The 25388-nt window shown below is 39.9% G+C and overlaps 2 protein-coding genes and 1 pseudogene across 3 annotated transcripts; 2 read left to right on the forward strand and 1 right to left on the reverse strand.

Annotated features, from left to right (window-relative positions):
- The first annotated feature begins 5 nt into the window (after positions 1-5).
- LOC113072794 (P2Y purinoceptor 11-like) lies at positions 6-919 on the forward strand (annotated as a pseudogene).
- An 878-nt stretch (positions 920-1797) lies between these two features.
- LOC113072795 (eukaryotic translation initiation factor 3 subunit G-like) lies at positions 1798-5247 on the forward strand. The gene is made up of 10 exons (XM_026245770.1): positions 1798-1953; positions 2039-2085; positions 2880-2968; positions 3062-3121; positions 3218-3322; positions 4162-4351; positions 4439-4546; positions 4627-4763; positions 4956-5062; positions 5142-5247. The coding sequence occupies exons 1-10, from the start codon at positions 1931-1933 to the stop codon at positions 5155-5157; spliced, it is 882 nt and encodes a 293-aa protein (XP_026101555.1). The 5' UTR covers positions 1798-1930; the 3' UTR covers positions 5158-5247.
- A 2609-nt stretch (positions 5248-7856) lies between these two features.
- LOC113072796 (DNA (cytosine-5)-methyltransferase 1-like) lies at positions 7857-24736 on the reverse strand. Of its 2 annotated transcripts, XM_026245771.1 has the most exons (35): positions 24519-24736; positions 23859-23901; positions 22850-22957; positions 22531-22765; positions 22334-22406; positions 22110-22194; positions 22001-22038; positions 21860-21914; positions 21698-21781; positions 21206-21315; positions 21000-21118; positions 20824-20916; positions 20585-20736; positions 20318-20505; positions 19545-19559; positions 18885-19065; positions 18698-18795; positions 17331-17481; positions 17141-17256; positions 16863-17061; positions 16652-16785; positions 16392-16571; positions 15938-16162; positions 14769-14961; positions 14551-14641; positions 12511-12642; positions 11809-12091; positions 11572-11713; positions 11275-11441; positions 10997-11174; positions 8848-9043; positions 8609-8772; positions 8384-8500; positions 8208-8298; positions 7857-8124 (listed from the first exon to the last, which is right to left on the reverse strand). In XM_026245771.1, the coding sequence occupies exons 1-35, from the start codon at positions 24563-24565 to the stop codon at positions 8087-8089; spliced, it is 4521 nt and encodes a 1506-aa protein (XP_026101556.1). In that variant the 5' UTR covers positions 24566-24736; the 3' UTR covers positions 7857-8086. The 2 variants fall into 2 exon arrangements, with proteins under 2 accessions (XP_026101556.1, XP_026101557.1); XM_026245772.1 differs by lacking the exon at positions 19545-19559 and having other exon boundaries at positions 7858-8124; positions 24519-24735.
- Between the last annotated feature and the right edge of the window lie 652 nt (positions 24737-25388).

Here is a 25388-nt window from a genome sequence, read left to right on the forward strand (position 1 = left end):
CCCCAATGTATGGCATTGAGATGTGCGTGGCTCTGATAGGGATATATTTGCCCTGTGGCTCCTGGTGACAGAGAGAGGCAGAACTGGCACACCGGAGTAGTGTTCTCCTGTAACCTGGCCATCTGTGACATTCTCTATGTCCTGACCTTGCCTTTGCTCATCATTTACTATGCCAATGACAAGCAGTGGAGCTTTCTAAATGCTGGATGCAAAATCGAACGCTTCCTCTTCAGCTGCAACCTCTACGGCAGCATTTTCTTCATCATGTGCATCAGTGTCAACCGATACATTGCCATAGTTTTCCCCTTCTTCACCAGGAGCTACGTGCACCCTAAACATGCAAAGATCGCAAGCGTGCTGACGTGGTTCATCGTGATCGTCGGTTCATCCCCAGTCCTCAAATTTGCTGGAACCGAAACAAAGAAAACCACACTCTTTGTGTCTCAAGTCATGATGAAAGCCTGAGAATACCCCATTTTAAGTACACTCTATTTCTTATGATTGTAGGATGCATGATTCCTTTGTTAGTTACCTTTGCATCATATTTGGGTGTGATTTGGACTGTTCTGAAAAAATAAAAACATAACCGCGCTGGAGAAGAGGAAGGTGGCTCTGATGGTTGCTCTGGTCTGCATCCTTTACGCCATATCATTTCTGCCCTATCATATTTTGCAGACGTACCATGTGTATCTGAAGTCAATTAAGATCATGAAGTGTACAGTGTATAATCCTTATCAAGTGTCAAAGGGCCTGACCACTCTGAACATGTGCTTGCATCCACTTCTATACATGGCTGTTTTTGACAGCATCGGAACAGTTTGCTGTGGAAAGAGCTCAGATGACTAACTTTCATACATACAATATCTTGTTTGCACAAAATCTCACACTGTGGCTTCCTGAATGTAAATTAAGTGTAACATTCTTGTAATGACTGTACTCTTTGCTTGTACATCTGCCAAACCACAAACCACATATAAATTATTTTCTTTGTTTCATTTTTGTGCTCAAAAGCAAACAAGAACATATCTAACAGGAAAAACTGACCATTAAAATGCTTGTTTTCTAGCTGCAAAGAATACCAATTAAATATATTTAAGAGAAGACAGGCTCAGTTTGTATTTCTTTATTTATTCTTTTTCCAATATAATGGCTTTGGGGTATATCATTTTCTCAATATTATTTTAGTCTTTTGTGATATAAAATATTACTTTCCTTGTACTTCACAACTGATAGCTATTTTAAACATTGCCCAGAAGTACAAGAAACCATAAGATAAATCTAGACAAAATGATCCAGAGAACTGAGACCTAAACTGACTAATTAAACAACATTAGTGCCATAAAGATGTAATGCATTAACTCAAATTAAGTTTGTTTGTGGCATTATATCCCATTTCAAAATATATGTGGTTAAAAGCAGTTTTTAGTGAAAATCATCCTTTAAAATCTACTTAATGTTCAGACATGTTCCTGCTCAGCCAAGACAATTAAACATTTCTAGTTACTAATACTAATGCCCACTGAATAATTACTCATTTAATGAAAGACTCTTCTTAGTTGTATTTACTTAAAGTCTACATAAATAACTGAACTGAAAAGTTATGTTCAATACCTAAGTACATTAAATCCATTAAAAACAAAGCTTGTTACGATTTAAACACTTTGAGTGCTTTGTTTAACATCAAACATATTTATGAAAGGCATTTTTATGTGTTCCTCCTGTTTTCTGAAGACGTTCTGGAATGTACTCCATCTTTTCAGCTTTACTTCTATCGTGTTTCTTGTCTAGATGTCAGTACTAGCTGATCTCACCCCACTTTTTCTCCCTCGCTGCAGTCCTCCGCTCGCGCAGAGGCGCTGTAGCGGCGCGTCCTCTCGTCAAAACCAGCCCCGGGAAACGCTTCCTCTCGAGCCTCGAGACAACCGTCGAGATGCCGTCGATCGAGTTCGACGAGTAAGTTCTTCGTACGAATGAAACAATATCGTTTTATTAGTGCTTATTCTGTGTAACAGGCATCTAATATCTTGTGTTTCCTCAGCTCAAAGCCCAGCTGGGCCGATCAGGTGGAGGAAGAGGGAGATGAAGGTAGGCCGCGCGCAGCCACGCGCACGTGTTTAAACTACACTCATCACATTAAACAACACGAGAACACACTTTATAGTTATAAAACTATTCCACCGATAGTGACAGTTACAGTCAGTGAGCGGGATGTCAGCCTGACAGAAAAAAAACATTGGTGCTTTGTGCTGTGACGGTTGTAAGTTACTAGGCTAACGTTATATATGTTACACATGCACTATACTATACTATTTGTTTTATGCAACACATATCTGTAAAATGTTATACACATCGTGCTGCTATTCTTTGACATTACCGTACCGTGTTGTGCAATGTATATAACGTTACTATCACGATGCTAAATGGTACCATACTTTATGTCAACAATTAGACAAATAGAGGATTTTGTTTTTTGAAAAAGAGTTATGGCTGAAAATAACCTGTGCAACGGGGTTCATATGTTTTTAACATCAAAGATTGTGTGTAAAATAAATTATGAGTATACAAGGAAAAGTGTATATTTCAGGTGCTGTACTTGGTTACAATTTCTAGTTTCCCACCATTTAAGTCCTCTTGAAGTTTAACAGTTCGTTTCAATATGTAATACCAAGTAAACATTAATATTTCACTAAGTCCGTTAATGTGAGGTCAGAGAAAAAACTTTGTAAAAAGGATTTAAATAAAAACGATTAAGTAAAATTACATAAATAAATAAATGCTTTTTAAAATAGTATTGGTTTGTATTCATGCATGCTGTGACTGCATGGCATGCCATATAAACTGTAGTTATGTATTCATAACTGGTCCATGTACTTCAACAGGTTCACTCCCTTCACCAAAAGAGACCGTCAAAGGTAACATCAAGACTGTCACAGAATACAAGATTGATGAAGATGGCCAGAAGTGTAAGGTCAGCAGAGCCCTTCTTAATATTATTTTGTGCTTGTCGAAAGGTTTCAGAAGAATCAGGTTTCATATTTGTCCTTTGCTCCTCTCTGGTCAGATTATCAGGACGTTCAAAATTGAGACGCGAAAGGCCTCCAAAGCAGTCGCCAGGAGGAAGGTATGTCTTTATTTTTCCTTAGTATATTGACATCTCTATTAAATATATTGTTTTTGTTTGTTTTGGAGGGGGATTGATTGTGGTTTCATCCAACAGAACTGGAAAAAATTTGGCAACTCTGAATTTGATGCCCCAGGTCCCAATGTTGCCACCACCACAGTGAGTGATGACGTCTTCATGACCTTCATCTCCAGTAAAGAGGTATGACCATGAGAACCTGAAGAAGTTTTCACACCGATGCATATTAAAGAAATAGTTCTCCCAGGAATGAAAATTAGCTTGAAAATGCACTCGACCTCAGGCCATCAGAGATTATAGATGAGTTGGTTTCTTCATGGGATCAGATATTAAGCATTAATTACATCACTTGCTCACCAGTGGATCCTCTGCGGTCAATGGGTGCCGTCAGATGGGCATGTTTGTAATAAATCAAGTCATTAAGATGTTTTGAAACTTCAAACTGATGCTTCTGGCAAAAAATATGTAATCTATCCATTATATTGCTTTATCCAGTGAAAATGTAGTCCTGTCTGAATCAGGAGAGAGATATGCACAAGCATTGTTTATGGTCCTAAAACAGTTTGGTGGGTTTTAATGTGAGATGATCACCTGATGGACTTTCTTCACTAGAGGAAGAGTGATTGTGGATTATAGACACATATTTTGGTCAGAAGCATTGATTTAAAGATAAAATGCATTAATGATGGACTTCCAGTTTATGAAACGTTTATTGATAGAATAGAGCCATGTGGATTACTTGTGATTTTTTTTTTTTTTATCAACTGTTTTTTTGACGGGCACCCATTCACTAAAAATTATTCATTGGTGAGCAAGTGATGTAATGCCAAATTTCTCCAACTCTGTTCCAGTAAAGTTAGAAACTCATACACATTTTAGATGACCTAAAGGTGAGTACATTGTCGCCAATTTGTTTTGGGGGAACTATTCTTAAAAATAGTTTGTTCAATGTGTTGCTAAAAGTTTCACTTCTCTGTTGTAACGATGCCAACTTGAAGTGATCCTCATGCTCGTTTTAACAGGACTTGAATGCTCAAGACCAAGATGAAGATCCCATGAACAAGCTGAAAGGACAGAAGATCGTGTCCTGTCGTATTTGTAAAGGGGACCACTGGACCACTCGCTGTCCATACAAGGACACACTCGGTCCCATGCAGAAGGAGCTGGCCGAGCAGCTCGGTCTGTCCACGGGAGACAAAGAGAAGACTACAGGTTTCCTAACCTTCATGTCGTCCTGTTAACCATGTTTGGCAAGTCGATTATTTATTTTAATCTAAATTATTTAACTCTGATATCTAGAGCCCGAGCCTGCCCAACCAGTCCAAAACAAGACAGGGAAGTACGTTCCCCCCAGCCTGCGGGACGGTGGCACGCGCAGAGGAGAGTCCATGCAGCCGAACCGCAGAGGTACATGTCTGACATTCAGATCTTAAACTGATCTTCTCAATCATGAGCCTGATGGTAAAGTGGTGATGTTTTCTCTGCAGCTGATGATAATGCTACAATCCGTGTGACCAACTTGTCCGAGGACACCAGGGAGACAGATCTGCAGGAGCTTTTCAGGCCTTTCGGCTCCATCTCGAGGATCTATCTGGCCAAGGACAAGAACACGGGCCAGTCTAAGGTGAGCGATGTGAAACAAATGACAAATAAACCAAAGAGAAGTTATAAAGATTCAAGTTGACTCATCTACTCGGTTTAAAGAACTGAACAGGAACATTAACAAACTTGCTGACATTCGTTTTAATAATATGACAGCATGAACCATGTGTTTTCAGAAGAATAGCGCATGTAACTTATTTCCTCTTTACTCCAGGGCTTTGCCTTCATCAGCTTCCACCGGCGTGAGGACGCTGCACGTGCCATCGCTGGAGTGTCTGGCTTCGGATACGATCATCTCATTCTCAACGTGGAATGGGCCAAGTGAGTCCTCCTGAAAGAGTCTGAAACAAACACCAACCATGCTTTCTCTGATCTAATCGTGTTTTCCTTGTCTTTCCAGACCCTCCAACAACTGACGGAGCTCCAGACATATTCCAGGAGGACTAGATTTGTTCTACCAGTTGTATCAGGCAGTGATCCAAATAAATGCAAATGATAAAACATCCAGTTGTCTGATGTCTTTCACTCTGTAATCAGTCTTTAATTAGCTTGTTCTTGAAGTACTTGCATTTGAGTGTATTAGTAAAGCTGCTTTACTTAGAAATAAAGGGGAACTAATGAAGAAATCTTGAGGAAAATGCAAATATTCCTTTGTACTAGGGTAAGGTTCTTAGAAATTGAGGTTTCCTGTAAACCTGATTCTGCTACAGTATTGTTCAAAATAATAGCAGTACAATGTGACTAACCAGAATAATCAAGGTTTTTCGTATATTTTTTTTATTGCTACGTGGCAAACAAGTTACCAGTAGGTTCAGTAGATTCTTAGAAAACAAATGAGACCCAGCATTCATGATATGCACGCTCTTAAGGCTGTGCAATTGGGCAATTAGTTGAATTAGTTGAAAGGGGTGTGTTCAAAATAGCAGTGTGGCATTCAATCACTGAGGTCATCAATTTTGTGAAGAAACAGGTGTGAATCAGGTGGCCCCTATTTAAGGATGAAGCCAACACTTGTTGAACATGCATTTGAAAGCTGAGGAAAATGGGTCGTTCAAGACATTGTTCAGAAGAACAGCGTACTTTGATTAAAAAGTTGATTAGAGAGGGGAAAACCTATAAAGAGGTGCAAAAAATGATAGGCTGTTCAGCTAAAATGATCTCCAATGCCTTAAAATGGAGAGCAAAACCAGAGAGACGTGGAAGAAAATGGAAGACAACCATCAAAATGGATAGAAGAATAACCAGAATGGCAAAGGCTCAGCCAATGATCACCTCCAGGATGATCAAAGACAGTCTGGAGTTACCTGTAAGTACTGTGACAGTTAGAAGACGTCTGTGTGAAGCTAATCTATTTTCAAGAATCCCCCGCAAAGTCCCTCTGTTAAAAAAAAGGCATGTGCAGAAGAGGTTACAATTTGCCAAAGAACACATCAACTGGCCTAAAGAGAAATGGAGGAACATTTTGTGGACTGATGAGAGTAAAATTGTTCTTTTTGGGTCCAAGGGCCACAGGCAGTTTGTGAGACGACCCCCAAACTCTGAATTCAAGCCACAGTACACAGTGAAGACAGTGAAGCATGGAGGTGCAAGCATCATGATATGGGCATGTTTCTCCTACTATGGTGTTGGGCCTATTTATTGCATACCAGGGATCATGGATCAGTTTGCATATGTTAAAATACTTGAAGAGGTCATGTTGCCCTATGCTGAAGAGGACATGCCTTTGAAATGGTTGTTTCAACAAGACAATGACCCAAAACACACTAGTAAACGGGCAAAGTCTTGGTTCCAAACCTACAAAATTAATGTTATGGAGTGGCCAGCCCAATCTCCAGACCTTAATCCAATTGAGAACTTGTGGGGTGATATCAAAAATGCTGTTTCTGAAGCAAAACCAAGAAATGTGAATGAATTGTGGAATGTTGTTAAAGAATCATGGAGTGGAATAACAGCTGAGAGGTGCCACAAGTTGGTTGACTCCATGCCACACAGATGTCAAGCAGTTTTAAAAAACTGTGGTCATACAACTAAATATTAGTTTAGTGATTCACAGGATCGCTAAATCCCAGAAAAAAAAATTTTTGTACAAAATAGTTTTGAGTTTGTACAGTCAAAGGTAGACACTGCTATTTTTTTGAACACACCCCTTTCAACTAATTGCCCAATTGCACAGCCTTAAGAGCGTGCATATCATGAATGCTGGGTCTTGTTTGTTTTCTGACAATCTACTGAACCTACTGGTAACTTGTTTGCCACGTAGCAATAAAAAATATACTAAAAACCTTGATTATTCTGGTTAGTCACATTGTACTGCTATTATTTTGAACAATACTGTATGTGGAAGTTATTTTCTGTCAATGTGCAAGGCTTCGGATTCATTAACCGCTGTTGGTAAATAATTAGAGGAATAACATGGAAAAAATGGTAACGATCACCAGTCTAAAAATATGGTATATCGGTAAATAAGGTGAATCAAGAAAATCTTAAGATGGACAAACATCACTCACTGTTAAGAAGTTTAAAATGTTCCTCAGCAGTATGATAGCGCTAGTCAATGGCCAATCAAATAAAAAAGGTCAGTTTTAAAGGTGACGAGTGTAAGGCAATATACATATAGCTGAACATGTATTATCTGACAAGTGTTTCATGATAGAAATGTTGCGCCAACAGTTATAGGGAGTGTGGCAAACTATGACCGTTTTTGACAGAATGTGCAGTGTTAAATTGAAAATACAGACTACCTTTTAGTGATTAGTGTAATTCATAAAAGACTATGTTTTCAATGTATTAGACAAAAATATGGTCATATGTAACCGCTTTGTAATCAGGAGAAATAAGATAGTGGCAATTGCCAGTTAAAGGACACGCCAATTAACTTTTTCTACAGGCAGAAGATATTTAACTGGAAAAAAATATTTAAAAAAATATATAAAAATTTCACATTATCCTCTGACCTACTTGTCTGTTAGGGTGCTTTTGCAAGTGTAACTTCCTTATTACAGAGTATGGAGTGAGCTCACAATGCAGTAATTGAGATCATGCCAAGAAAAGTACAAATAATTTGAAACCATTGAATAAGAGCTTTATTTGAAATATTACAACATATAAAAACTACACAGAACTTAATACCACTGTCTCATAGTGGATAATTGCAAATACACTGTTAAAATCACATTTAAAAATTGATAAAACATCACATGATGGCACACTGCACAGACTGTCCATTGAAATGCCACTAGAGTGGTCAGCTCCAGCTTATGGAGAAATGGAATGAGTTTAACGGGCCGATGCATCAAGATGCTCACAAACACAATGTAAATGTGCGGCGGTTTAATGAAGACTGCTTTAGTTGCAAACCTCCATCTTCTCCTGCTTCACAGGCTCTGGGGAAGAAGTTGAACAAGAGATTAAACTTCATTCTGATGAAGAGACCAAAAAGTACTTGATAAATTTAAAATAAAGTCACCTGTAGCATTCTCCTTCATCTTTCCTTGCACACACTTCTTGATTTCCAGGCCGATGGCTTTGGAGAGGGGTGGAGGCACAGCATTACCAACCTGAGAAACACAATGTCATGGATTAGTGATACTTTCCACCCGCACCAAAAATAAAGAAACTACCCATTTTGCACAGGCGTCATACCTGTCGGTGTTTGTCCAAGACGTTACCAAAAAAGCGGTAGGTGTCTGGGAATCCCTGGGAGCGTGCACATTCCCTGACACTCACCACACGGTGCTGCTCGGGGTGGAGGACACGTCCCTGTAAACACAGTTACCAGTATAAAATCACAACAGGGTACAACTTTTATACCAATTACGGTTGTTCCAACTCAGTGTGACTTGTTAGCATATGGCATGTTTGCAATACCTGCTTGCCCATAGGCTCAGGATTGGTAACTGTGGTGCTGAAGAACCCGTCCCATTCCAGACGGCCGTACAGACCAGCCCAATGATTGTGGCGATTACCCGTGTGAGGCAGACACCAGGGAATCAGTGTGTTGAACTGCCGGTCTGCAGGGTCACACGGTTTTCCTAGTGCAGGGACAACAACTGGTAAGTCAGGATTTCGATTGAAAAACTTCTATATTAAATAAAAGGAGGACTAACCCTCAGCACAGGAACACACTCCTCTCAGGGCACCAGTGCCACTGCGGCCATTCTTTTTGTCGGAGTGAGTGTAGCGAAGCTTTTTTGTCATGGTGCCATCCCGTAACCGCACCTCAATATTGGGCAGATCCCTCCAGTCAGAGCCAGGAGCTAGAGGAATGTGGCGCATGCGGGCTGCTACCAGGGCACTCATGTCCTACAACACAAAACAATCCACTTAAAAACTGATACTCGTGGTTTGTTTGAAGTGCTTTTTCTCCTCACAAGACATTCCGAAGACAAACATACTTGTCATCCAGAGGTGTCAAGTAACGAAGTACAAATACTTTGTTACCTTAAGTAGAAAGTTTGGGTATCTAGACTTTGGAATCTGGAATCTATATTCCTTACATTTTCACGCAATTATCTGTAATTTCTACTCATTACATTTAAAGAAATCAGTTCGTTACTGCGATTTAAGACTTTTACAAATAAAAATCGCGCCATCCAGATGGAGTGAATTTGATTGTGGTGGGATGAGAAGTATAAGCATATACCATTCCAACACCCTATTGGTTTATATGGGATCCATTGCACCTGCACATGACAAATCACACTCCAGCAAGGACATAGCCAGAGTTGGGTTGGTTTATTAAAAATATTTCTTAAGTTATTTCTCACTACTGGCTATAAATGGGTGCTTTCTCTTCTTCCTCTGCAAATTAAGCTACTGTAGGTAGTTCAGTAGAGAGAGCGTTTGCGATTGACAATGTTGTGATGAGTAGGCTATGCAAACTTTGTCACTCATTACTAGAGCTGAAGAACTTTCCCGATGGGTTCGGGGTTAATTTATATAATTTTATACTGGCTCGGGCTTGCGCTCTGGTTTGGTAAATTAGCAGTCATGTGATGAGTTTCAAATAGGGCAAGAAAGAAATGCGAAAATGTATGCTGAGAAGGTGAAACGGAAGCTTGACTATGGTGATTATGTATTGGTTGCACCAGCATCTAAATCAAAGTCTGATGTGTGGAAAAGTTTTGATCCAGTGGGTTAGATTGTTGGATGCTCCATCAGAGAGCACAGGAACGTGCTGAAGCCATCTACAGTGGATTCAATCATTTTCCTCCACAAAAACATGTAGGCCTAGCCTAATCTTGGGGAGTAATGGTTTTTAAAATTATAACAAAATATTAATTGTCTTAAAAGAATAATGCCAACATTAGCCTACTCGGTCTACATTATGTATTTATGTCAGCTGCTAGTGGCAAAGCAAATCCAGCGGAGCCTTTATCTTAATTTCGTTATTGCCAAATACCCATCTTAATTTAATTTGTTAAGAAAGAAGTGTTTTATTGGTGCATTGGCCTATTTATAGGCTAAATGAGCCTATACCTATTTAGAGTGCGGAGATGTTACGGAGGACTTATGTTATTTCTTTAGGCTATTCCAACTTCCAAGTGGTGTAGTCTACGTTAGTCATGAACAGTTAAAACATGTATAAATGATTAATTCTTGACAAAAGCCAAAAGAGTGGTGTGTGCACACATTTAAAATGTCGGGCTGTAAACAGGTTCAGGCTTTTAAAAAGTTGTCAATCAAAATGTACTTGTCAGGCTCAGGCCGAAATCTGTCGGGCTCAGGTCCTGTCAGCCCTAATTTAAGGCATCCCAAATTTATCAACATGAGCATTTTAATATAATATTAGTCATTATGGACTTTAGAAAAATGTTTTTTTTTTTTTAGGTGGTGGGGTAGAGCACAATAGGCCCCTGTGGCACACCCTAAGCTTTTGTTCTTAATGGCATTTTTCTTTTCTTACATTACTTTTACACTTTTAGTTTTGAAACCAGTACTTTTACTTGAGTAAAAATTCTGAGTTGATACTTCAGCTTCTACAAAAGTCTTTTTAAACCCTACTATCTATACTTCTACTTGAGTAATGAATGTGAATATTTTTGACACCAGTGTTGTCACCCAACTCTTTAAATGACATTAGGGGTTAGACAAGAGTTTTATCGTGCCAGCTAACTTCCTGTAGGTCTCACAGGAAGTTTCTTACAGAAAAAACACTCTGCAAGGCAAGTGTAAAAACAACACTGGCTTTAAAGCCACTGATGATTCACATAACTGTTCCAAAGGTTAAAACACCATCAAGATTGAGAAACTGACCTTACAGATGTGGTCCCTGAGGATGGGCTGGTACTGAGAGCCACGAATGTGCCTCTGGAACCAGGACTGTGGCTCGCCGTTGTAGGAGATTTCCAGAGCTGCAGCTCCGTTACGGATCTCTGGGAGGTCAGACATCGTGTCCCGCACTGTGATTGTGCGATAAATGCCTCCGTTTCCACTGGACCAAAAAAAAAAAAAAAAGGTGTTATGATAAGATCAGAGCAGAAACCAGATTCTGTTTAAGGTGAAACACAACTGAGGTAACAACAAATGCTTACCGAGTGACATTGCTGACATATCTCTTCTCATCAACCACCACACTAAGAGAACAAGCACGTGGGGCAAACACATGCAGGGGTTCAGGGAAGCGGGGCAGCTTTTCACCCGGGGCTGCAGCCAGGATGATCGCCCTACGTCTGGTCTGGGCCACCCCATACTGCCCTGCCTACAAAAAACACATTAAAACAGATAATTAAAATTATTAAAAAGTGGGGGATAATATTACACTTAGTCCTTTGTGGCGAGAGAGCACCCGTGTGACTACATAACCACTTCATTACTGAAGTCTAACTTGCCTGTAGCACACCAAAGGTGCACTGGTAGCCCATGCGAACAAGACAGCGCAGTGTAAGCTTCAGGACCATGGAGCGCTTGAATGACACAAAGTTCCTCACGTTCTCCAGCAGGAAGAACTTGGGTCTGTAGTAGTCACAGTAACTGAAAGGAAATGGTACAATGGTAAACGCATCCAGCAGCATATCACCAAACAGGCAGGACCACCTTATTTTCACAGCAAGACTCATTCTGCTAACCTCAGATACGAGACAACCAATGAGTTCTTGAACTTGGAATATGTGCGCGAGTTAAAGCGGTTCATTCCACTGAAGCCTTGGCAGGGCGGCCCGCCGCAGAGCATCTCCACATCCCCCTTCTGCGGCAGCTTCTGTCCGAGAGAGTTAGTCTTCTCTCCAGACATTACTAGCTTCAACAGGACGTTACAGTCCTCTGTGAAGACTGTGGTGCCTGGGTTGTTCAACCTGAATGCCTGAGCAGCAGGATCCCACATCTCTATGGCCCAATTTGTCTCAGAGATACCTGTTGTTTGGGAAATGTATAAAACAACAGGGTGCTCAAGAACATGGTTTCTGTATCCATTCAAGCCTTTTCTGCTCCATGTGTGCTATTGATGTAAAGCACTGAAGTTACAGATTGAGACAGCCGTTTTTCCTATCATATAGGACTCCAAATATTCAAATAAACCACGTTTCGCTACTCATGATCAGAGCATTTTAAAAGCATTAGATTTTTGCATTTTACCTAGTATCTATTAAAACAGACACCGTATTTCTCAAGTCTTTAAAATTACAGCTGATTAAATTTGTAAAGTTTTTTTTTTTTATTACCATTTTGACCGTTAAGAATACTTTTACGAAGTACATCACTGGGAAGGAAACTTTAACTGAAACCCCCTGCAACAAAACATTTCCAAAAACCGGTTTGAATAGAAGGCCAACCTGCTTGATGGAAACCCTCAGACAGTCCACCACAGCCAGAGAACACATCTAGTGTGCGCAGTTTGGGGACTGTCGTCTCTTGTGGCACCTGATCCTGCGATTCCTGTGAGGCTGCTTTACCCTTCCCTTTACCTGCAGAGAGAAAAAAAAAAAATTATATTTATATATATATATTTTTTAGCTTTTGTCATGATTTTTTAAATACTGCATTCATGATGGGCAATTTAAAACCAAAGAAACAGAACAGAGAACTACAAAAAAAAAAAAAAAAAAAAAAAAAAGCATAACAACTACACAGAATAAGGCCATGACGACACCAATACGTTTTCATTTGAAAACGCATTTCTCTCCCCATTTTGGCCTTCCATCCACACTGAGTGAGTTTATAAATCAAGGAAAACTGAGCTTTGAAAATGCTCTCCAAAGTGGATAAATTTGAAAACACTTTTCGCGTTGTAGTGTGGACTGATGACTTGAGTTAAGTCATGTGAGGCATATTATACCAATAGACATCTGGGTTTATACTGGTATTGTGCATGTTAAGTGCTATTGTTACACTATTGCTACATAGGGCTGGGTACCGAACTTCGATACCTTTATGGTATCGAACGAAAAACTTCGATACTATGAGTATCGAAAAAGAATCTTATGGTGCCAAATTTCGGTTCCAAAAGCCAAGCGGCTGTTTTTTTTTTTGCTGAGCGGCTGTGTCTGTGGAGCTTGTAGCATACAAGCATGTAAGGACCCAAATTCGCCATGATTGGCTGCCCACCACCACGTGACGTGACGGGGAGGATTTCTGAAGATACTCACAGTCACACAACACAACTGTAGTTGTTTTTTCTAAAAACGTTACCGGCTACACTTTATAAACGTGGATGCCGAGTCAGCAAAGTGCAACATATGCGATAAGAGTATTGCAACCAAAGCCGGAGTTAATGAAGCATTTGTTTGGATGAGTGTTTTGCCCTCCCTCCCTGTCTAGTTTGGTCTACTTGATGCGTATCTTGAAACACGCCCCCTTTCACGTCGTCTAAAAAACAGAGAGACAGATTTATCCGGTACAGCGAATTTCTCTAAGCAGCAGGCCACTGTATACGTTCACTTAAAACATAACCGACTGTGTTCACGAGAATACTTGCAGAGACAATTATTTTGATATAATTGTGTGTATGTGCAAAGTGTGAGTTCTAGAAGAATGTTTGTGTCTTGATGAGCATGTATCCCTCACTAGGAGTCGCTAAATGAACAGCTGCTGTTCTTTTTCTTCTTTATTAGGATCAGTTGCCCTATTGGTTAAAATCACCAAACTGTATACTTAAATATTAAATTAATGACATCAAAACAGGGGTGTTTGCGTTATGATGTGGTGGGCTGCTGTGGGCCAGAAAGTCCAGGGCAACTTTTTGGTCCCAGTCCGCCCCTGAATGGTGCACCCCTATCCAAAAAGCACAACCATTTGTATTAATAATGTTATCCTGAGTGTGAAGTGTTACCAGAATTAGTTTTAATTAAGGTGAAAAATAAAAGTTGTGTGTTTAATGTATTTGTGCTGATGTTGAAATGGATTTTAAAATATATGGTATCGAAAAAAGTATCGTTAGGAACCAGTATCGAAATTGGCACCGGATCGAAAGATTTTGAACAATACCCAGCCCTATTGCTACATGTGTGTTACTTTGTACACTTCATATCGCAGTGTTGCAAAGATGAAAGCAATTTGACTCTCGATCGTTATGCAGCAAAACATAAGGGCAGCTGTGTTATAGACCAGACATACAATCATGAGTGTGCGAACTGGAAGAGTCTGTGAATGGAGTGCTTTTCGTAAATAAAATTTGCTGTCAGAAACCCTGCATGAAAACATCTGTGAGTATCTGTGTGAAAATCTGTTCTGTGTGTATCAACTGTAGTGAGCTTTTATTTTTAGGCTTTTTGAATGCACAGAAAGTTAAAGTTGTGTGATGTTTCTGTGTGGATGAGACACTTTTGGAAAACGCTAGTGTACAGAGTGCAAGTTTGCATAAAACTAATGGTTACCTTTCCCCTTTCCTTTCCCTTTGCCCTTATGCACTGCTGATCGGGCATGATTGGGAGGATCCTCAAAGCTCTTAGTCCTGGCATTGTATGCCTAAAGAAAACAAACAAACATACTAATGCTTTACTGAAAGTTTTCCAGGACAGCTGGGAAGAAAAATAGGTGCACAATGGCTCAACACCACCATTTTTGCCCTGTAACACCCATCCCTCATCCTCACCTCTAGGAAATAAAAGCGATCAGGTCCTCTGCTCGAATAGTCCTGGATGCTTTCTACCAGGTCCTCTGCATACTCTACTTGACAGCGTCCCAGCACTTCTGCCATATTTACAGTCACCTCTTCATCACTCCAGTAGAGCTGGTTTATGTCAGAATGGTAGGCACCTTTTGGTCCTTTATAAGTGTTTTCAGGCCTAAAAAGCAATGGTCATCATGAGAAAAACTCAGGTAAGGTTTATATAGTGTTGTCACTGTACCAAAATTTCAGTATTCAGAACCAATACCAGTGAAAATCCACAGTTCTATTATTAATATGCTAAGTTGTATTACTAAAAATATAACCAATGTCATTCTTTACACTTATTTACAATAGTGTTTCAAGTTTTACAAGTAATATAATTATGAAAAACAAATGGAATTTTCTATTAAAATTAAAAGATGGAAGAAAGTGTGATTTTTAAAAATTATTAATTGTTTCAACAGTAGTAGCAGTATCACATTCTACTAAATGGTTCTAGTTCTAGCACAATGCCTTTATGTAAAAAAAAAAAAAAAAAAGCTTATTTTTACAGGTTACCGTGAAAACCTTTAAATTGACACTGGTTTTATTCAAATGAAACTGTAAAATGCTTGACGTGACTCAGAACAGTTCTGGTGATGTTTAGGTCCTCATTGAAACGGCAGATGCTGAAATTACTGCATGCGTCACACGCTTCAGTCTATGCAGTAAACAAACACTCACATCTCTGCCATTCATTCACTGCAGAACATACACGATTCATATTTCAACCAACTTTTGCGGCTTAACATTTACAGATACTGGTCCGTACGGAGATTTGATTGGATTAATTTATGCTAACTTTGACAAATTCAGTGACTGTCCATATTAAAAGTTTCATTTTCACGATTGGATTGAGATTTCGTCTGGTGTTTTCTGCCTCATGGAAATCATAGCGCTGTATGCATCTAGAACCAGTTTGACCGGGTCCTCTGTACCACCGGTACTGGTCCAGTCACATTTCTATTTATTTAGTACTGACTTGGTACTGGAGTAGTGGGTCTTTTGACAACACTTATGTACAGCCTTAGTGGAAACTTCATGCTAAAGGTTGTCCTTCAGGAAACTGATGTTAGTCAAGTAAGCTGCTTAAGAGGAAGAAAATTAGTCACCTGTACAATTTATAGACACGCAGTTTGATCTCCATTCTGTCTGGCTTTCCATCACAGCGTCTGTTGCAATAGATTTCTTTGATGCGCCCAATACGGAAGGGCTGTGGTGCGTCTAGGTTTGAGCCCTTAATGTAGTCGGAGGACTTCCTATAGTATTCTGGGTACAGATCTTCATCAACATCATCCTTCCTGTGAGAACGCTTCACTGGGCTTGCAGCCTTTACCCTAAAAAACAATGCAGCTTTAATAAAACCACTTTCAATCTCAATATGGTTGCAGCTAGAAGGGATACAGCGCTGACCGGAAACTAAAAACTTAAACATTTTCCACCTATTAGATTGTGTTTTATGAACCATATAATTGTACAGGGTAACCAATTATGCTATATTGATGTGCAAACACCTGGTAGCTGCAGCGGTCTCCCTTCTAACATTAAATTATAATAAAAGATTACCCAAAATTAAAGGCCTCTGGGGGAAGATAGACACTGTCCCCTACTCTGTACTGCTCGCCCTTCAGGGTTGCCAAACCATAGAAGACTTTAGAGTCGCTCTCCTCATCCTCCAGGGGTTCACAGACACTAGGCACTTCCTGAACATCTCGTTCCTTATTCCTTACGCAGCTGGCACAGAACCTGCCATGAAACATGTTTAAATGCATGCACAGAAAAACAGATCTGTCAGAAAGAGTCTTCAGTCTTAAAGGGGCGCTCACTTATATTTGTGGTCCTCTGACGGTATGACCTTAGGAGGAGACTCGAAGCGAGCACAATCGCCATCATACAAGAGCTGATAGAAGAAGCTTTTGCCATCATCTTCAATCACTTTAATGTCATCATCCATTCCACCCTGAAAACATACAATTATTAAATACCTCCAGTCCAGTATGCTACAGATAAATGTAGAGCAGACTTCAGCGTCTGTACCTCCATGAACCAGTTTTCAGATGGAGCCTTGTAGAGGACGTTGACCTTGCCTTGGACGAAACTCAGCTGCATATCTTCACACTCATCCACAAGGAAGAGCTCAAGAGGGTCCGATGACTCCCCAAGAACCGTATCAGTACCACGGCAAAACCAGTGCGCATGAAACATCTTCTCACCATCCTCCCACAACGCTGTGATCCTAGAATCACAGGCAAGACGTTGGCTTAATTTAAGGCAATATGGTGCCAAGAACCCAGATTTGCTTTGATAAAAGTTACCTGGCCAAGTAGAGGGGATGTGACGGGTCAGCAGGGCTGACAGACACACAGTCTCCCACCTCCACTATCTCATTCTCCACACACACTTTCATGTAGTACTCCTTCCTTCCATCAGTCTGAAAAGACAACATCAATACTTCAAGTCCAGGAAATGCACATCCAGTTTGTTTTTGTATGACAGATCACATACCTTGATGGGCTCGCCCACCCAGGTGATCTTATTCTTGGTCTGTTTTTTCTTCTTTGCCTGAGACATTTTCTTTGTCTCCTTAACCGGCAACACTTCCTCCTCATCCATATTCTCATCATCCTCCGCTTCTTTCACTGCCAGGTTGGGACATCTGGACAGGGGACATTAGGATGGATTTAGCTTTATTCCGGCAAACAAAAATCAAAGGTCATTGAGCTGGAGAACATAAACTGGGAGTAAATAGTGTTTCTTAAAAAGGGTTTAGCTGTTCTCATACTGTATGACAGGGGGCAGCACACTGACTAGAAGATACTGTGCTTTATTAGCATTAGTCACAGCATGGAGCACAGATATGAAACAAAAGACAAGAGTCATTACAAAAGCAACAGTACAGGCAGATTGAAACTACTGATTTAAACAGCCTTTTAGACACCAAAAAAAAAAAAAAAAACTCATATACTGAAATACACAGAAATTAAAATGACAGTTCTTTTTTTTATTCCTTCCTGAGCTGATATGTTGCTAAAGCAAAATCAAAGTATAAATTCTTGCAGCATCTGTCCTGTAAGAACAGACATCACTTAGAATGTTAAGTTTTTCCATTATTTTATTTTAGAAATTGAGGAATTGCGGAACTTTGAATAGAAGTATTACTAAATGTTCAAATTAGACACCGACAATACCAATGATACGAGTAAAAGAGAAATGATCTCACGGCATGTCGGCGCACGTGTGTTACACCTAATGGTGTTACACCTTCAGTCATTGAACTGCCTTGACATTTGTGTTTTTTTTTTTTTTTTTTTTAAAGCTTTTTCCTCATTTCTGAACGCATGAACCTGTATTAGATAAGTTTTTACAAGATGTAGTTCATGCATTCCTGCCAAGATACTTAACAGGTGATTTGTTTAACATTTAAATCATGTTCACAACACCGTGTGGTGCACTTGGAATAGAATTCTTTAAATAGACTAATAAAAGGTTACTTGAATTTTGTAGTTATATTTTCAAAGTTGACCATTTGAATCAAGAGAAAAAAGAAAAAAAAACCCTTGCCAAACAGCCCAGCCCTGCCCCAACTACAAAATTTCAGCAAATTGACATACACAATCACTGGCTTTTTTTCCATACATGTGTGTGTGTGAGATATATAGGTAGATAGATCGAGAGAGAGATATATATAAAAGTCAAAGAAGCCAAGACAAGGAATGGAGTGAGGAAACGGTCCAAAACAAACAGTCATGTTGGTCTCAATTCAGAAACCAGCTCTGACATTTAGTCTCATTTCACAACACATGGAAACAATACTAAATTTTTGCCAAGCAGAATGATTACGCAAGACAGACGACTGCCCAGAGTTAGCATACCTCCTCTTCTGACAGGCCTGTTTACTTCTGCCACTGCCTCCAAATTTGATCATATCCTTACAGGCTGAACACTTGCCACAATCCGGTGCTTGACACACCTGAAAAATAAAGATATGTCCGTCTGGGTCACATTGACATTGCAGGCATAGTTTTGGTAGCAATAAAAGGACATTTTTGCCCAACCGACCTCACAGACGCCACAACGGTGTCTCTTCACACCACCATCTTTATTGTTCTGGTCAATCTGATCAGAGAAAAATGTGTCAAAGATTAGATAGACTAGTTTAGTGGTGGTGGCTTTAGTTGGGCCCTTGCTGTCCTTTTCAATCTTGGTGGGATGACGGATGGCTTGTCTTCGGGCTGCTCTCCTGAAAAACAAAATAAATGTAATGAGCTGCAAATACACCATTTAGAAACACCGAGACCACTAACAGCCAATGAAAAAAGGAGCCATGCTTGAAATATATATGGATGTCACAGGACAATGAACAGATTGACAATCTGTCAAATTTCTCACTTTAAAGTTGGTTTTAAAGATCATCTGAGCAGATCGGCTCCATGCTTTACAGGACAAGGACATTCAGTTCTTTCAGAGGCTTAGTTTTTCCTAAATGGGCAACTTGTAAATTCAAACAATGGGAGCCCAAACTAACATATGTTATGCAGAACCATGCAAGTCAGGGAGGAAGAGGAAAAAAAAGCTATGGAAAAATGTTCTTGCTCTCATCACCCACCCCTTTCAGCTAGTGAAGTAGTTTACCACCAACACAGGCTACTGCAGTTGAGCGTATGGGGAAAATAAATAAACCAAGCCACACACTCTGCAGAAACATCAGGCTTTACATACCAGTACAGCTGCCTGCTGCGTTTGGAAAGGTTAGAGGATAATTAGAAACATGAGGAGATCATGCAACAAGCACGAGTGAACCTTAACATCACAACAAACCAAAGAACGATTCTACCATAGCTTTTAGAAATGGTTTACACGTCAAAAGAAAACTATTCAAACATTTATCCACTTTACTAAAAGGTAAACTTCAACACCCAGTGCATTATGGGTGTTGAAGTTTCCCCATAGTGCTTTTTGGTATGTAGTAATGATGTTTAAATGGCACACAGCCAACTTCTCGGGATGTCTAGAAATGTTTCAAGCACAAATTTAAGACACTATGACCTGCAAAAAAAATGTATACCAAACGAGCAGAGTAGGTCAACATCTATGGTAACAACTTAACAGTAAACAAAAAAAATACATAAAACTTGATATGGGTGAAAAAAAAAAAAAAAAAAAAAAAACTTTACATTCAGACTTTTGGAAAAAAGCCAATTTACCTAAGTTTCATTAGCACTGGATATCCAGGTACATGGAGAATATTAAACCATTAGCAGGTCCTTTGCATATCATCCAAGAACAGAAACCCCCCTCATTAAAGCTGCACACATCTGCAAACTTTTAGTGGCATTACTCTAAGGACTATATTAAATGTTCCAGGCAATTAAAAAAATCCTTTAAGAGCATAGACTTTCTAGGCACACTGTTCTTTTAATTATAAGTAGTCCCCATTATATCGTCACTCAAGGCTGATAAATAACATCCAGAAGTTTCACTATGAAACTCACCTCTTGCCCAAGGTCACACCAGCCAGCTTGATCAAGTCTCTCATACAGGGAGTGACGATGATGGGCTGCTCGTCCGAGTCTCCAGCCTCATCATAACTCTCCATCTGCTCCACCACAAACTGGGCATGGCGCAGAAGTGTGTCCTCTGTGAAGCGGTTGAAGTTAAGCCCAGCAGGTGGAACAGTAGTCTAAAGACATGAAGGAACAGGTCAGCACTGCTACCAATGGGACCAGACACACACACCAAGACCATGTCAATCAGCTCACCTCAATTTTGTTTAGCAGATCCTCATATGTGGCATCTTGGTTCTTCTGAAGAAATTCAACCACAATCTTGCTCATGTAGATCTTCTCCTGCATCAGAGCAAAAATGGGAGAGTACTCCTCACTGGGGTCCATTAGGATGTAGTCAGCAAATGCTGTGGAGAAGAAATAAAACTGGTTGGATCTCATGTGCATGGACTAATCTGACTAGGATGAGACAGATTCCTTCAGAAAATACTGACCTGTGGTAAAGCCAATTAAAGCCTTCTCCCCACCATCAAAACCAGTGATCCACCAAGCATTGATGGGACCAAGCTTTTTGGCAGGAACCCCACCTAAAGAGAATAATTGCAAACAATTTAATCTGCACTTAACCTTAAAATGGCTTGTGTTCACTGTAAGTAAACTTGGGACATACCATCCATGCATGGGTTGTCATCGTAGATGGGCTTTACGGAACAACTAAAGTACAGCTCCACATTTTTCTCAATGAGGCCAGAGTCAAATGGACACAGGTGTCCACGCTTATCATACACACTGTGAATGAGAATTGTAATGTCATTCAAAAACTGAGAAAAACAAAAACACCAATACCATTCAGAGCGATGCATTTCTCCTCATTACCTGAAGTTCGTAATCTTGTGCTGGGGCAGATCTTCATAGCTTTCAAAACCATCTTCATTTGCATCAAAGAGGGATAGACGCTCATCAGTCAACATCTCCGGTTCATCCAACTACCAGAGACAAATCATTCAATATTAGTGTTGCAAAGGCATTACTCAACTTTGAGTAACAAAATGAAAATTGCCATTTACTCATGTTGTTCCAAACCTGTATGAGTTTTTGGTGTTGAACATGGATATTTTGAAGAATGCTGGTAATAAAACAGTTGATGGCCCCACCCCATTGACTTCCATAGCCTTTCTTTCCCCCAATATGGAAGTCAATGGTAATCAACATGTTTGGTTCCTCAAAATGTTCATGTTCAACAACAAACGACGACACGACTGAGTAAATGAAAAATTCTAATTTTGGGGTGAACCATTCCTTTATATACCCAATTAAAGACAGCGATTGGCGGCATCCAAACAAACACTACATAAAGGGATAACTCACAGCATCATCAGGATCTCCCTGGAAGAACTTGAGGTCTGAATCATCCAGGTACTGCCTGCAGTCGGGACATTTTGGTGGAGGGGTCTAAAATGCAGATTAATGGGCTTCATTTGGTGCATTAAAATAAGCAGCGGCATGAATGGGGAATGAAATGAGCGTCACCTTTGCTGCGGACACAGGCTTGATTTTGTCATTAGTAGTGTTCTCAGTATCAGGCCTGAAAAAGGTAGAGGTAGGATTAATCATCACAGGTTCATTACATTGGGAGAAAACCTGGTTTAATTTGACTAATGTGGAACTCACTTTTCATCTTCTGTTTTAAGGCGTTTCTCCTCATGGATCTTAAATAGGTGGAGAAAAAAACTATTAAAATATTTCCATCTTAAAACCGCATTAACCGTCAAAACCTTACCTCCTCTGTAATATCTTCCTCAGGCTTCACTTCGGCCTCACCATTTGTGGCTTCTCCATTCAACTCATCAGACTTGCGTTTTGGGCTATTGAAAGAAGGTACAACACCCATTTATTAAGTGACCAAAGACATACGAGCGCGATCGGATTTCAACAGCCCAAGCACAAAACTGCCATTTCACATCAGATATGCACAAGAGGACAACACTTAAACTGTTGACTTACACTCTAGAGAACATGGAGAGGATAGTTGGCTGTTTTCCAGAGTTACGTGTGACCCTGGTACTGGCTGGAGATTCTGTGAGGGAATAAAATGCATCATTTATAAAAGACTAAATATTCTTCATCCAGCACACAATGTAGAGATGCAGCTGTTGTAACCTATAGAGAGTAATTAAAAGCCTTAAAAGCTTGAATCTCACTCTTGGGCTCAGAGTCTGCTTTACTGCGACGGCCGCCCCTTCCTTTTGGGGCGCTGGGAGACTTTATAGCATCTCCATCCTCCTGAGTATCCATGGCTCCCTCCTGCTCGCCCTCATCTTTGTGAGACCCATTTTCGGAGAAGCCGTTTGAATGTCTGTTCTTCATTCCTTCATCTTCCTTGACAACTCCCAGAGCTTTCTTCAGCACGTCCTTCACCTCTGACGTGTAAACCTCCTGAAGAGAAGAGACACTCCTCAAGTTGAAGCACAAGTTCTCACCTGCTGTAGATAGGAGAACTGAAAGGGCAGCGTAACTCACAGTGGAAAGCTCAGAGCTCTTTAGCTTGTCCTCAAGGATTTTGAGCTGGTCCTGAGTATCAGCGAGCAGGAACTCCTGCAGTAACCTGAGCTTCTCCTTTACACACTCCTACACAATGAGGAAAGAAAACTGAGCAGTCAAGCTACAAAAATGTTGAATAAACTCACTCAGGCATTTGGCAGGTGCTTTAAATCAAGTTACATGTTAACATTTTATCAGTTCTTGCTTTCCTTGGAAATCAAACCCATTAACTCAGCATTGCCTTGTTTGACTGTTTAAGCTACAGGAAAGCCTAAGAAACTTTACAAAATGTTTACAATACTCCACACAAATCTAAGGCATGTTTCTCGTTATCTTTCAATAAAGATGTTGGATTGAAAAAAAGAAAATTGTGCCTTTAAGATCTGATCAAAAATAAATAAGTATGTGCTGGACCAGGTGAACAGTGCAGACCAAATTTGTTAGAACAACTGGCATATTTAAGATGATTAAGTTGATTGTTGAATTGGCCATTACAATCCCCATAAAACGAACTATTGCCAGAACAACCTGCGATGGAAGGAATTTGCTATAATGTTGAAAATGACGGACTGGCCCCTCAAAGTCCACACCTCCAACCCCATCGAGAAAATTTGGGGCAAGTTGGAAAATAAACTGGACAGCTCTATTGTATATTCAAAGGAAAACATTTGGCTTCAGAAGTCAAGAGATCACATTAGTGCTGAAGTTCTCAGGAAATATATTGACATGACGTGCTGCTGTTATTACTGCACAAGGTGGGCATACCAAATATTAAAGTCAAAAGTGGATAAAAACAGTACGACTCTTCATCTGATATTTGTTGTGCTCAGAGCAACCATCTGCATTTTTCATGTAATGTAATAAAATAATGTTTGAGGCACAAAAAAAAAAAAAGTCAGATGTCACGTGTTAAATCATTAATTTACAATACATGAAGAGCATATTTTTGCAGAATTCTGAGAGAACGTGTAAGACCAACAACCCTCACCTCATCCGACAAACTGTCTCCACCTTCATCCAGCACCTGCAGCCTGGGAAAATGCAGGTAAACATCATTAACATTATAAAGCACACCACATCAAAATCACTCGACACGCAATAAACATTTTACATTGAATCGTAACGGTTTTATCTACAGCTGACAGCCTTTTCACTATCATGGGATTACCCAAGTAAACATACACGCACGCATACAAAGTCGGTGTTATTTTGTTATTAACATCACTTTTGATTATCCTGTCGTCAATTAACTAACGTCACACTAAACGCAGGAGGACTCGGTGGTTACGAGTCTAATGATTTGTGATTGAGTAGTGGGACAGGAGGCGGGCAGAGATATACTCGGACACATGTGTATTTGGCGCCAAATGCAGTGGGACTGACACCTGTGAGTCCGTTCGTATCAAAACAACCATCCACCGCGTGTTTAACCAGCCGCGCTCGAGCTGATGGCGGGTAACCTCACAGCATTTGTAGCACGGCTAAATGCTAACCAGATTAAAAACCTAACATGTTTTACATCTCCAAATAGCACATCAAACAGCGGCTGTTATGTGACGTGATCAACGTGTAACAAAGCCCGCGAATGCGCAAACCATGAAACACAGTCAGTCGTTAGAGTTGCATAAACGCAAATACAGCACCGTACCGTTCCTTGACATCCTCTGGCAAAGACAATGAGGTCCTGGTAGGCATTTCAAGTTCGAGTTTGATCAAAGAAAGTGACTATTTAAAAACACAATTTAAAACAACAACAAATAAAATCGGCGATAGAGATCTGACAGTGCCAAAAGCAGCGCTCACTGGAGGGGCTTTATGAATTGTCGCTAGCAGCTGAGAAATACGCGCGGGCCGCTTTTTCGCGCGGAAACGCTGGTGAGTTGGACGCTACCAACAATATAAAACACGGGGGTCGAATGTGTCAAAGGAGTTTTGCGTTTCTAGTTTGTTTTTAATACTATTCAGATACATTACTTTGAGTGTATGTAAAACATATTAGTATTACGAAATATAAAGTTTAAGAGTAAAAAAAATACGAGATCTTAATTTGTTTTCAAGGATTTATTTCTTGCGCACCCCTTTTGCGGCTTCGGAGACTCAACCTCTATGGGATGTACCACATTTTGCTCTGCCTCAGGGGTGCAAATTCACGTATCATTTTCATTAACTCTTCCAATGCAAATATTTACATCGCTGCTGTTCTGAAATATACGTGCGAGCACACATGAATATTTACGAGTTTCCTGTTTCGCAGCGACAAAATATTTTCAAAAAAGTATTTAATAACTGCCAAAATCTATCTGTTGTGCCATAATTCAATTTGTTATGATTATTTCTGTGCCATTCATAATCTCATATACTGCATTGTGGTGCACTTTGAGATGAATTTGAGATTCAGATGAAAATCAAAGGTGTGTCGCTCAAGTTGTGAAACAAGCAACCTTGCAGTACTTTAAAAATGTTTTACTTCTATTCTACAAACTTATAACAATTAAAATGTCTTATATATTTTAATGAG

This window comes from Carassius auratus, unplaced genomic scaffold (genome assembly GCF_003368295.1).
Source record: "Carassius auratus strain Wakin unplaced genomic scaffold, ASM336829v1 scaf_tig00010452, whole genome shotgun sequence".
NCBI lineage: Eukaryota > Metazoa > Chordata > Actinopteri > Cypriniformes > Cyprinidae > Carassius > Carassius auratus.

Bases quoted from the DNA above. Each gene is read 5' to 3' on its own strand.
- LOC113072796 (XM_026245771.1), bottom strand. From the start codon at position 24,565: ATGCCTACCAGGACCTCATTGTCTTTGCCAGAGGATGTCAAGGAACG. The intron at 21,915-22,000 runs GTGAGTTCCACA...TACCTTTTTCAG, and splicing joins CTTAAAACAGAAGATGAAAA to GCCTGATACTGAGAACACTA. The intron at 16,572-16,651 runs GTGAGCGCCCCT...GTTTCATGGCAG, and splicing joins TCAGAGGACCACAAATATAA to GTTCTGTGCCAGCTGCGTAA.
- LOC113072795 (XM_026245770.1), top strand. From the start codon at position 1,931: ATGCCGTCGATCGAGTTCGACGA. The intron at 2,086-2,879 runs GTAGGCCGCGCG...GTACTTCAACAG, and splicing joins GGAGGAAGAGGGAGATGAAG to GTTCACTCCCTTCACCAAAA. The intron at 4,352-4,438 runs GTTTCCTAACCT...TCTGATATCTAG, and splicing joins AGACAAAGAGAAGACTACAG to AGCCCGAGCCTGCCCAACCA.